General features: G+C 40.0%; 1 protein-coding gene across 2 annotated transcripts in view; it reads left to right on the top strand.

Moving 5' to 3' along the window:
* The window catches only part of LOC126456892 (calpain-5-like), a 282,083-nt gene that overhangs the window by 255,611 nt on the left and 12,709 nt on the right, over nucleotides 1–13,763 (top strand). For both annotated transcript variants that reach the window (XM_050092729.1, XM_050092730.1), the window contains exon 13: nucleotides 7,008–7,144. In XM_050092729.1, the coding sequence (XP_049948686.1) occupies nucleotides 7,008–7,144 (137 nt within the window). The remainder of the gene's footprint in view (nucleotides 1–7,007; nucleotides 7,145–13,763) is intronic.

Below are 13,763 nucleotides of genomic sequence, written 5' to 3'. Positions count from 1 at the left end.
ATTTCATTTAAACTCAATTGACGCAGATCACTGTCCTTTCTTCTTCTTCTGTGACACAGCCCGCATCTCGTGGTTGTGCGGTAGCGTTCTCGCTTCCCACGCCCGGGTTCCCGGGTTCGATTCCCGGCGGGGTCAGGGATTTTCTCTGCCTCGTGATGGCTGGGTGTTGTGTGCTGTCCTTAGGTTAGTTAGGTTTAAGTAGTTCTAAGTTCTAGGGGACTGATGACCATAGATGTTAAGTCCCATAGTGCTCAGAGCCATTTGAACCATTTTTTCTTCTGTGACAGACGAAACTTCATTATCAGTCAACTGACCATTGATGATGCCACAATTGTAATCTTACCCTCCCTCACATCACCAGTTGATTTTCGTTCTAAATTATTGATTCATTTCATCAGCTTCGAGAGGAGTAAGATGTCAAATAAAGTTTTTTACTTTTCTTGTTGCTGGCTGCAGTTTGTCATGAGGCTGAAATTTTTTAACTTTATAGGTTCCAGATGGTATGATAAATATTAACTAAGCCTCCTGTGTAATTTCTGTTTGCACTTGTTTTTATTATGTCACATTCTTCTATACCACTTTGTCTTTACAATCTCCATTTCCATAAAACAAAAAATTGCATTGTTATTGCCAAAATTAAAAACACATTCGATTCCATTAGAGACATGCCCACTACTACTGACTAATTCTGTGGTACTAACAATATTCCAAAGAGTTTACAAAACAAAAAGAGTTTACAAACTTTCTCCACAAAAGAAGAATCTTCACCAAGTTATATCATCATATTATAAATGAGTCCAGAAATAAATTTAATAAATATCGTCAGATTGTGCAATTAATCATAGGATTTTTAAGCATGCCAAATATTTTGTAATTTCAAATGTTTCTAAAAGAAGAATAATTTTACCTTTACATACAGTGTTAATACATATTGATTGTAATAAAGTAATTTCTTTTTATACATTTTAGCCTGAAATATAATACATCATATACAAAAGTCATGTGACATTCATTTAGTTAAACAGCTGAGATAATGTTCGCCTGTACAAGATTCAAAAATATTTCTGGCATTTTATATTTCTGTTAAAGAAAGGTAATGCTAGAGGATGGTGTCCCTTTACAAGAGTCATCAATGAAAGGAAGTTGATTCACATATGTTATATTAACATGTATTCCTTATTCATTTTCTCAATTTAAGAATCTGTAATGTTCTCGTGGACTGTTGGTGAAAGTGAATAGATGATGTAGCATTATGTGTACATCACGTTTTAGTGCACTAACATAGGTTGTTTTTCAAGTGCTGTGAGTACAGACTTCATCTAAACTGTGTCAAAATCTATGAAGCCAAATAAAGTGCAAAGTCAGACTCTTTACTCTGTTCTATAATTTTATTTATGATTTGCAAATAGTCCATTATGCTGTATCCGCCTCTCATTTTTTAAATAACTGTAGGTTATATTGTAATTAAATTTAACAGTGCACAAAATATTTCTTTTGTTGGGGGCAAATATATAAGCAGAATCAATGTTCTATGTTTGCAACCTGCTTTTTTGTGACGTATTGCCTGTTGGCTTTCATATGGGGACCTTAAGCCAACATTTGTTTAGTGATTTTTCCAATGCTTCACCAGCATGAATGACAGACGTTGTTAAAGATTTACCCTCCGTTACTGATGATGGATGCACCTGACATGCCAACATCTGAGGGCTTTTCCCAGGTCATTACCACTATGATTGTCCATTTGTTACCAGTAATGGCCATTCACTGCAGCATGTGAGTTCTTGAGGCCTTCTTCTTTCTTGTTAAAACTGTTGTCAAACTTATGAATTCCAATAGCTTCCCAGAACAAATGGACATTGTAACTCTGCTAAACAGCAATAGTCTGTATGTCGGCGAATTTTATTCTTTGGTTGGCACCACTCAGTGTGTGCTCTGCCATGGTTGATATTTTCACCTGTTATGTCCTACAGTGCTATTCATATTCAATTATTGTATGAGGATAATCCCAAAAGTAAGGTCTCCTATTTTTTTTATAAGTACACAGACTGTTTATTTCTACAATGGTTTACAGCAGTTTACAGCTTGAAAATTTAGCTATTTTTCAACATAATCACCATTTCTGTCAATGTATTTTTGTAGACACTGTGGCAGTTTTTGTATGCCCATGTCATGCCAGCTCATCGCCATGCTGTTCAGAAAGTTATGAACCTCTTCTTTCACCTCGTCGTCGGAGCTGAATTGCTTTCCGGCCAAATATTCTTTTAATCTAGGGAACAGGTGATAGTCACTGGGCACCAAGTCAGGAGTATAGGGTGGGTGGGTGATTATGTTCCACTGAAACTGTTGCAGGAAAGCAACGGTTTGCCGAGCGATGTGCGGGCAAGCATTGTCATGGCCTTACTCAACATTCCTCTTCTCCGGTTCTGAATTACCCGTTTGAGTTTTTTCAGAGTCTCACAGTACCTGTCAGTGTTAATTGTGGTCCCAGCGATTGAGCTCCAATGACAAGGTGAAAGAAGATGTTTGTAACTTTCTGAACAGCACGGCAGCTATCTGGTATGACATGGGCATACAAAAACTGCCACAGCATCTACAAAAATGCATCGACGGAAATGGTGATTATGTCAAAAAATAGCTAAATGTTCAAGCTGTAAAATGATGTAAACCATTGTAGAAATAAACAGGTCTATGTAGTTATAAAAAAATAGGAGACCTTACTGTTGGGATTACCCTCGTAGCATTCATGGAACATCTGTTCATTCAAACATAGATTTTTCCACATGTACATGGTACATGATGCACTTCCAACATTGCAAGTGGGTTTCTCTTATCCTTAGCTGATCTGAGGCACTCTCTGATCTTCTTTTTCGGTTTGTGTACAGCCTTTACAAAGTGTTTGTGAAATATATGGTCAATTCTATCTGTCATTTCTTTTTTAAAAGTATTATTATTAAGTATTTCACAAAGCAATGATAAATTTCACAGATGTCATGTGCACTTTTTTGTCCATTTCTTTTATGCAAAAATGTAAAACTATTTGACAAGAAAAAATTGAGTAGTGTCAATTTTGAAGTCGCTAAGCAAACATAATTTGAGTGTTTTCTAATGACACAAACATTTCTGAGGTAAGTATTTGACCTTTCAAGAAATGGACCCCCTTTAATTTTTTCTCTCTTTTTAAGAAATTTAACATACCTTTGGTCATACCTTTTTCCTCGTGTTTTCTTTGTTGAAAAGACAACTTTTAGCATTAGTGTTAAATTCTTATTTGTCATGCTTTTTTATTTGCCCCTTGATACCATGAGTATTTCGCAATAATTTGAAAATCATGTTATTATTTTTAAAAAATTATACTGATAGTGTTGATCACAGTTGTGCCATGAAATAAATTGCAACATTATATGAGACGGAGAACAGGTGCACAATGTTACAGTTTTGTTTTAAACAGAAGTGTTTTGAAGGAGAACATTTTATAAATAGTTTTTAGAATTTATCTCATTTAGCAGTTCTTAAAAACCAATGTAACTATGAATTTTAGCTCAGATGTTATTTAGTTATTGAAACATACTGTAAACATTGAAATAACATATAGAAACCACAACGTAAATCAAGAATAATAAACCATATGTATTGTTGGTGAAAAGTTCTCAGGCTTCCTGCCGGGTGGCGATGTCTTCAAACTGCGAGGTTCCGACGAGTGACATACTCGTCATCTTCTGGCGAAGTGCCGAGACTTTGTGGATGCTGGTCCCTTTATACCTGTGGCGTGCCCCCCACCACCTGGCCACGGGAGGCTGGGTCCAGAGGAGCTGGCGGGCGGGCTGGAGGGGGAAGTGTGTGCACCGTTCTTGTCTCCGTCAGAGCATTCCGGTCGCGTCTCGTGAGCTGGACGGTTCTTGGTGCGTTCCTGGCATATTGCGGCTAATGCTGGATTTCAGGCTGCACTCAGTTGATAACCTTCGTCCCTGTTCACAAGATTCTCACAGACCCGTATTTCTATTGATTCTTTAATGACACTGTCCCAATAGCTCCCAGCTCAGCCGAGCACCCTGGTGTTCTCGAAATCAAAGATGTGGTTTTCTTTGGTGCCATGTTCAGCTATAGCAGATTTCTCTATCTGCCCGAGTCGGACATGCCCGGTGTGTTCCTCACGGGGGGGAGATGCTCTGCAGCTTCAAGCTGCTGCAGAAAGAACGCAACAGGAAAGCCAAATTGCTCAGCTCATTGCTTTCCTCCAACGTTGCCGAGACAAGAACATCTTGCCACGATTTGCGAATTAAGACATCCTGTGAAAACGAAGAAAACCGAACGTATTTTACGGCGAGCAGGAATGGCCATTGTCAGGGAACGCATTCACTACACACGGTAAGAACTGGACAAGAATGCACGCATCCTGATCGCATGTCACCTGAAAATGGCAGAAGCATTACTGGCACACACTTGGGAGTGGGTTGACTGTAGCTCTCACGTTGACAGTGATGTGCAGAAACGGCATGTTGCCACAAAACAGATCGACAAATTCGACAGACTCTCTGGAGCTCAGTCGACGCAGAGGGTGGCAAATAGCACCAGAGCTATTGTAAATTTGACAGATAAGGTGCTAGATGCAGCCACAACCTCTGTCCTCACGAAAGGGTTGAACTTTGCACCTGTACCAAGGACCATACCGAAATGGGACATCATCAGCAGCGTAGAGGAAGCAATCCGGGGCCTACCCAAGGAGGAAGCTGAGCAGATCCAAAGGGAGACCTGCAGGATCATCGACAAGTCACGACTCCCGAAAGCCAACATTACTGCGCCAGAGCGAGAGGCTATCCGCGTACTGAGGGATGATGCTGACATCATGGTCCTCCCAGCAGACAAGGGAAATGCGACGGTGCTGATTTGCACAGTCGACTACCAACAGAAAATCTGCTCTCTGCTGCAAGACCCAGCCTACAGGAAACTCAACAAGGACCCTACATCAGCGATGACCAGGAAAACCGTGGCGCTACTGAAGGACTCAGATCTACCAGAGACAGTGCAGAAACGGCTGTGTCCCAGAGGGCCAATGACACTGCACCTATATGGATTGCCCAAGATTCACAAAGATGGGGTGCCTCTACGGCCGATTCTAGGCACTATTAACTCGCACAGTTATGGACTGGCCAAATACCTGGTGGCACTATTAAAACTGCTGGGACACTGCAGTCATCACGTGAAAAACTCCGCAGATTTCGTAAGAATACTGAAGGACATCCGAATACAGAGAGTTGACCTACTCGTGAGCTTCGACATCACCTACTTGTACCTCTACAAGACGCCTTGGCACTCCTTAATCAGCACTTCAAGCCTGAAACAGTGAAGCTCTTTGAATATGCTCTTACGACCACCTACTTCAAGTGCAATGGAGAGCATTATGAACAAGTGTATGGAGTGGCCATGGGATCTCCCCTTGCTCCAGGGATTGCGAATCTTTATATGGAACACTTTGAGGAGGTGGCACTACAAACTGCTCACCGTAAACCCAGGCACTTCTTCCGCTATGTGGACGAGACTTTCATGATTTGGCAGCATGGCAGGCAGGCACTGGAGGAGTTTATGGACCACCTAAATGGCATACATGAGAATATCACCTTCACGATGGAAGTAGAAGAGACTGGCTGTATTCCATTCCTGGACATACTGATCAGGAAGAAATGGATGGCACGCTGGGCCATTCACTATATAGAAAGCAGACACACACAGACCTGTGCCTCCATGCAACCAGCTGCCACCACCCGACGCAACGCCATTCAGTACTGACTATGTAGGTACATAGGGTGTGCGTCATTTGTGACAAAGAAAGCCTCTCAGACAAATTACACCACCTAAGAGAGGTGTTTCGGAAAAACGGGTACAGTGAAACACAGATTGGTAGGGCCTTCAAGAGAAGACAGGCTGACAAATTTCAGGTAGAGGAAGAGGAAGTTAACAAGAGACTCGCCTTTCTTCCATATTTGGGGCCCATATCAGCCAAAATCGGTAGGCTACTGAGTAAATCAAACATAAATACCGTCTTCCGACCACCGCCGAAGACGAAAGAGCTGCTGGGCTCAGCTAAAGACCCACTCAAACTCAACACACCTGGTATATACAGCATTGCCTGCGAATGTGGTGTACATTACATTGGACAAACGCAGTGCTGCATCTCGAAAAGGTGTGAGGAACACATCAGGCATGTCCGACTTGGACAGATAGAGAAATCTGCTATAGCTGAACATAGCATCAAAGATAACCACACCTTTGATTTCGAGAACGCCAGGGTGCTGTGCCGAGTCAGGAGCTTTTGGGACAGCGTCATTAAAGAATCAATAGAAATACGGGTCCACGAGAATCTTGTGAACAGTGACGAAGGTTATCAACTGAGCGCGGCCTGGAATCCAGCATTAGCCACAATACGCCAGGATCGCACCAATAACCGTCCAGCTCACGAGATGTGACCGGAATGCTCTGACGGAGACATGAACGGTGCACCTGTTTCCCCCTCCAGCCCACCCGCCGGCTCCTCTGGACCCAGCCTCCCGCGGCCAGGTGGTGTGGGGGCACGCCGCAGGTATAAAGGGACCGGCATTTGCAAAGTCTTGGCTTTTCGCCAGAAGATGACGAGTATGTCACTCATTGAAATGTCGCAGTTTGAAGACACCGCCACCCGGCTGGAAGCTGGTCGTGCGGTAGCGTTCTCGCTTCCCGCGCCCGGGTTCGATTCCCGCCTGTGTCAGGGATTTTCTCTGCCTCATGATGACTGGGTGTTGTGTGATGTCCTTTCGTTAGTTAGGTTTAAGTAGTTCTAAGTTCTAGGGGACTGATGACCATAGATGTTACGTCCCATAGTGCTCAGAGCCATTTGAACCGGCTGGAAGCCCGATAACTCTTTGCCAGCTTTATACGCCAGGAAAGCATACATTCACATATGTATTGTATTCATACACTTAAATTTGTAAAGGAATGATGTACTTTTATAATAATGCTTTTATTATTTACTGCAGCATGTGATGCCTACTGCATAGTGAAAAGTGAAGGCAAGAAAGCAAAGACACACATGGAAAAAAATTCCTTGAATCCCACATGGAATTCTACTTTTGTCTTCTATCGCAGCTCTGTTGATGAACCTGTAATAATCAAGGTAATTCTGTGTTGTAAGCATCTCAATTGAAAACAAGCTGAATACATTGTACAAATGCTATAAAGAATGCTGTTGAATGGTGACTACACACATATACACTTGCTATAATGAATGGTGCATTGAAGTGCCAAAACTGGTAGCTACACAATAAATAAGATCATAAGGATGACTGTAGGCATTTCATTTTCTTACAATAATGAATGACTGTGCTCATACAGACATACAAAAAGATGCCTTCAATATCCACACAGCTCTTCTGCTGTGACATACTCAGCCACTTGTTTCCTGCTTGCTCCACTTCCACCAACAGCATGCATTCCTATAGTTAACTGATGCCTACAAGATTGGGGGAAAGGCACACTTTGAAATCATTCACAGAAGCCTCTGGTAAAATTGGTAGTCTACTGCACCAGAAAAAATGTGTGAAAATACTGAGTGTTCACATTTTCATTAGATAACTGTAATTGTTACAGTGTTTTAAGGACAGTTTTTTTCCACTATTAATTTTGAGTTATAGATACAATTTTTGGTATATAGGTATATCTAGCCCTGAGATGTACAGTTCACAAAAACTGCATGACATTTAGTTTGTGTTCATAAGGCTCTACACAGTTGTCACTACAAAGATGACTGTAATCGGCACAACATTAGCATGAAGCAAATATTCAGTCAGTTGTGTAGTATTATTTATTGTAATACTTTCTGTTGCACTGATATTTCACTTCAAAGCATCAAGTCCACAAATGCTCATGTCTCCTGAAAACTGCCCCAGTGCAAGCGATTGTCACCCACAGGTCACAGCACACATACTCAGAAGTTGATTATATAATGTAACTGGAGGGATAAAAAAAAATCTATCACCAGTGACAGCAGGAGAACACACACATAAAGGTATTCAAATTTACAAACTTTTTGGGGCCAGTGGCTCATTCTTCTGGCATCAGGGTTGAAGGGGAAGGGAGAGGGGTGAAGGAAAAGGACTGGTGAGGTTTAGGAAATGGGGATAATTTGGAAAAGTTGCCGAGAACCCCAGGTCATGGGAGATACACTTGATGGGATGAGAGGGAAAAATTAGTTGTTGGGGACTGCACAGGACAAGATTTGAACACTTGAGAGCTTAAAGGTTGAAGATAAAATGCCACACTTAAATTTGTGAAAGGAGGGGAGCATTTTAATTACCACTGACGCTGAGTAAGAATAAAATATACAGTTTCAGTAGTTCTGTCTATAAGTAGATGGTGGTAATAGTGAATTCTCAACCATACCATCAGAGCAACATAATAGTTTGGACACCTGCCATTCACAAGTATGAAGATAGGTGAAAACTAGAAAATTTCAATTACAGTTAATGAAATTTCACGTAGTAACTTAACTGATCCATATAATGAGATACTCAACTTTGATATCCTCAGGGTTTGTTGCTCCAGAAAGTCTCAGCATTCAATGTTGCTGATGTACTAATTTTTAAATAAAACAGAAAGTATGTCACTTTTCTTGTCTTATATTGTGACTAATTAGCATTTACATTGGTGGAATATACATTTCTCATCTGACAGCCTCCAGTCTCTCTCACTGCCTCTTTCTCACTCTAACTGCTCCCGTGGCTCATGCACCACTTCCTTTTATATAAATGTAAACAACTGAATACATTGTTAAATGTAAGATTTACAAAATAACAATTAAAAGTCATTAGATGATTTTAGTTACATCAAAAAATGGGCCACATATTGCCCTACATGAACCGATATTCAGTTTGGGAAAGTTTGCTTAATTTCATGTACCATTTCAATGAATTTTACAATACAACAATTTAAATTACATTTTAGTTAATTATAAACAAATCACTTTGAATAAAATATTGTTAAGAGTATTTCAGTTTGCACTCAAGCAGAGCTATCATTTTAAATAATCATAATGAATAAACATCATAGATTTTCAGAAATCGGACAGAAGTAACTTTTCAGGAATATGTGGTGCAACATGATTGCACAGTTCAAAGCATGAAATTCCAGAATTGGATTATTAACAAATGGTTTGCTCCCCTTAATTGCTAATAGAAATTGGTAGCATTTTAGTGTGAACTTTAATCTGAGATAGTAAGCTCATTTGTACTAATTTTTTAAATGGCAGTTTTCTGTTGGCACTGGGTATAGACATAACAGTATAAAGTCCAGAAAGATAAAATTTTGAGCCAAATTGACCACTTCAGAGAATGTTGAAAGGAATTTCAGATAGGGATGGGAAGGTAGGCCCATTTCAAATATAAGGTAATATGCAAGACAGATATTACTGCCAAAACATTGTGCACAAGTTAATAAGAGCAGAAAGCTAAGTACAGTGTATGCGATAGAAGTGGGAGGTGGGGGGGGGGGGGGGGGGGGGGCATTGCAGGGAAAATGGACAGGTCAGAAAATGAAAGATATAGAAAACTCAGTGGGTATGAGGAAAGGAATTGTTACTTAGAAGAAATGCTGAGATCAAAGAAATTGAGGTAAATTAAGACCAGGTGGGTGGTGAGAACCGAGGACATGTTGTAATGCCAGTTCCCACATGTTGAATTCAGAGAAACCAGTGTCTGGGGGAATAATACCAATGGCATATTTGGTGAAACGGGCACTGAAGTCACAACTGTTATGTTGTAGATCATGCTCTATGACTGGATATTGTGTGTAACCACTGCACACCCACTGCCTATCCCCATTCACCCTAATGGATTGTATTGTGACTCATGCTGAAATTACATATACAGGTATTTACGTAGAATAAATTTAACTTTCTATTGGACAGCAGCGGTCTCCCCTAGTGACTCCTTGCCTAGAGAACTTTTCTTACAATAATCTTGTAACCAAGATGGCTGCCGAGTGAGATCACAATTTTTTTTCTTCGTCCACTAAAATAACTTATTTAAGAGGAAATAGTGTCAAATTTAAATTTTCTTTGTTTTGTATACATGCTGTAGTGTCCATTCGTGTCACAAAACTGAATATTAACATCCCAGCAGTGCTTGTTCTTGAAGCTGAAGTCCCGATAATCATGACATAACCCAAAATTTTGCGTGGCATAAACACGGAAAATTGTATTCAAGTTTTCTTGATAGTGTAAAATTTGTTAAAAAAAGACATCTACTAGTTTCATCAGTGTCTATTGTCAAAATAAAAGTGTAATTAAATGCTTCTAAATCATATTTAAGTAACACATTTTGTATTGCTTACTAGTTAGATAGATGCGATCTAGGCCTAAATTTTCTGAATTATAAATGTTTAAAAACCTGACCAAACACACCTGATAACATAAATTCTCTAAAAGCAAATTAATTCCAAATTCATTCTTCTGTCATTGTATCTCTAAATCAGCACAAAAACAACAACCATCACACATAAAACCTTTGTGTCGTTTTTTGTTTACACACAGCCAATCTTGCGTCCTTGACAAATTTAAAACATTCTTTAAACTTAATTATTCTTTCGAAACTGACCACGAGTGAAAAATGTGGGAGCTATTATAGAGTAGTAAGTAGAGGGATTTGTTGCCAATCTTGTAGGAAATATTTTCACTGGAGGGGATGTAGTGGGGAGAACGTTAGGAGAACAGTAGAGGCTCTCTCCTGGAACAGCAGAGAGTATGTGATAGGAACATTTTGGTTGGGGAACAGGAAAGGAAAATCTGTGCCCTTCAGGCACAGCTGGAGGAAGCAAGGAAGGAACTCATAAGGATCAAGGGAGATAGGGAGGAGGAGGGTGGTTGGGAACTGGCAGATGGTAGGAGGATAGGAAGAAAGAGAACGCAATCTGACAGTTTTATCATCAACACCAAAAGCAGGTATCTACCACTGCCAGAGTTAAGTGGAGAAGATCCTCAGGTGGAACGAGCAGCAGGAAATGTGCAGCACACTTCAACCAAGGCCAAGAACCCTAGGAGTGTACAAAGTCTCAGGAAGGAGAAAATGCTGCTGCTAGGTAGTAGCCATGGGTGAGGTGTAGGCCATCAGTTACAGGAAAGTTTAGGGGAAGCGTACGAGGCCACCAATACCTTCAAGCCAAATGCAGGGCTAAGTCATGTGATAGAGGACCTAGGGTCTTTATGTAAGGACTTTACAAAAAGAGGACCATGTAGTGATAGTGGGTGGGGCGGAAAACAGTTTGGACAGGGATGGGACATATGACATAGGTGGTGACCTGGACAAGATAGCTTCCCTGACTCATGGCACCAATGTACACTTTGTTGAGCTGTTCTGGCGTCATGATCAACTACACCTTGATGGAGCTGTGAGGCGAATCAATGTGGGGTTAGGGATGGCTCTGAGGAGCCAACTTTGCTCATGTTTCTCTGGTGCCTGTCGGGACTATCAACACACGGGGTTTCACTAGGCATCACCTACACCTAAACAGGACTGGGAAAGGAAGATTAGTACAGCTGATTCATGAAAGTATAGGGGGTAACACATTGTCAAATACCTGTTGTAAGAGGTAGGAAAAGTAGGTGTTTTTAGGATGAATCCAGACAACAGGTTTCCCTGCTTAGAGAGTATCTCCAGCACTTTAAAAAATACTGAAACAATCACTCACAAGACAGATTTTAACACCTCAAATATCACATATACCAGATCTCACAAAGAAAAACAAATCATTGGAAAGAGCAATGTGGGGCATTTCACAGACTTAACAATCCTCCATCAAAACATGCAATCAATAAAAAATAAAATACAACTATTAGAAGTTGCGCTCCAATCTTTGAACTGCACAGTAGTTTGTATTACTGAGCACTGGTGTAGAGACACAGAAATCCAACATGCAGCATTATCACTCTATGAAAAGGCAAACTCTTACTGCAGAACTACTTCAAGGGGTGGAGGATCATGCATTTATATCAGCAAAGGAACACAGTTCAAATCAAGACATGACCTTAGTACAGTAAGTGAAGACAAACACTTTGAAATATCATCTATTGAATTAACATGGCATGATATCACCAAGAAATTAATCATTTTGTGTGTGTATAGTTAACAGAAGTTCTAGATTTAGTCTCAAGTACAAAGGTCAACATAATTCTGTGTGGGGACATTAACATCAACACCAATATCATAAATGAATCCAGCAGCACCTTCACAAACATCCTTCAAAGTTTTGGCATGTCCCTATTGGTCAATAGTGCAACAAGGCTTACTACAATGACTGCATCAGTAATTGTCCATGTGGCCACAAATATGGACAGGGAAAAATGTGATGTAGCTGTAAAAGATCCCGGACTATCATACCATCTCTGTCAAATAACAACAGTAAAATCAGGCATCGAATCATTTCATAAACTACAAGCGTACAAATTACATCTATAAGAAATCAAAATAAAAGATTTTTCAAAAGAACTAGAAACACAAAGATGGGATGAAGTTTATAAGGAAACCAATGTGAATATGAAATTCTCTAAATTTTCCACATTGTTTAAGTTGAACTTTGAAAAGGCATTTCCAAAAGTATGCATGTCTGTGTCAACATCTCACAAATACAGATGGATAACAGCAGGTATTAAGAAGTCCTCCCAAACACTTAAACACCTCAGTTCCATGAAAAAGATTTGCAATGATCCATAATTCTTAAATTTCTATCATAGATACAAAAAGAGCTATAGGAAGGTGCTGATTGCTCCAAAAAAGTCATTTAATGACAAAATAATATATAAAGCAGAGAATAACAGCAAATCAGTCTGGGATGTCAAAAAAACGGAAATGGGGAGAGGTAAGGTAATAAAATGGTCCACAACACTTAGCAAACTATGTAAACCAGCATTTTTCAAGTATTGCAGAGAAGTTACAGCAAAAGTTCCCCCAAACAAATATAATACCTGTAAATAATGTTGCACTAAATACAATGATGTTACTTCCAACCACAGAGAATGAAGTCAATAAAACTGTTCAAAAACTACAAAATAAAAAGTCAGTAGCTTAGATGAAGTACCAGTGTGTGTACTGAAACAATGCATAGTGGTTACACAAGGCCCCTTAACAAATATAATAAATGAATCCTTCACATAAGGGACATTTCCAGAGCAGTTAAAACAGGCAAGAGTTGTACTGTTGCTTAAAAAAGGTAATGCAGAAGACATAAAAAATTAACTGCCCATTTCTCTGCTGTCAGCTTTCTCAAAAATAATAGAAGCAATTATGAAAGAATGATTAATCAATTACCTAAATAAATACAATCTTTTAAGCGCATCACAATTTGGTTTCCGAAGTGGCAAAATACGGAGTCAGCCATAATAGAATTCAAAAAAGTTGTACTTGATGCTCTTGATAAAGATGAATGTGTCACAGGCATATTTTTGCATCTTTCTAAGGCGTCTGATACAGTCGACTGCAAGATTCTATTAAATAAATTAGAAGCATTAGGAATAAGAGACCCCCCCCCAAAGACCATGGACCTTGCTGTTGGTGGGGAGGCTTGCATGCTTCAGCGATACAGATAGCCATACTGTAGGGGCAACCACAACAGAGGGGTATCTGTTGAGAGGCCAGACAAATTTGTGGTTCCTGAAGAGGGGCAGCAGTCTTTTCAGTAGTTGCAGGGGCAACCGTCTGGATGATTGACTGATCTGGCCTTGTAACACTAACCAAAACAGCCTTACT

This window comes from Schistocerca serialis, chromosome 2, assembly GCF_023864345.2.
Source record: "Schistocerca serialis cubense isolate TAMUIC-IGC-003099 chromosome 2, iqSchSeri2.2, whole genome shotgun sequence".
Classification (NCBI taxonomy): domain Eukaryota; kingdom Metazoa; phylum Arthropoda; class Insecta; order Orthoptera; family Acrididae; genus Schistocerca; species Schistocerca serialis.
This window is presented reverse-complemented; position numbering and strand designations above follow the sequence as displayed.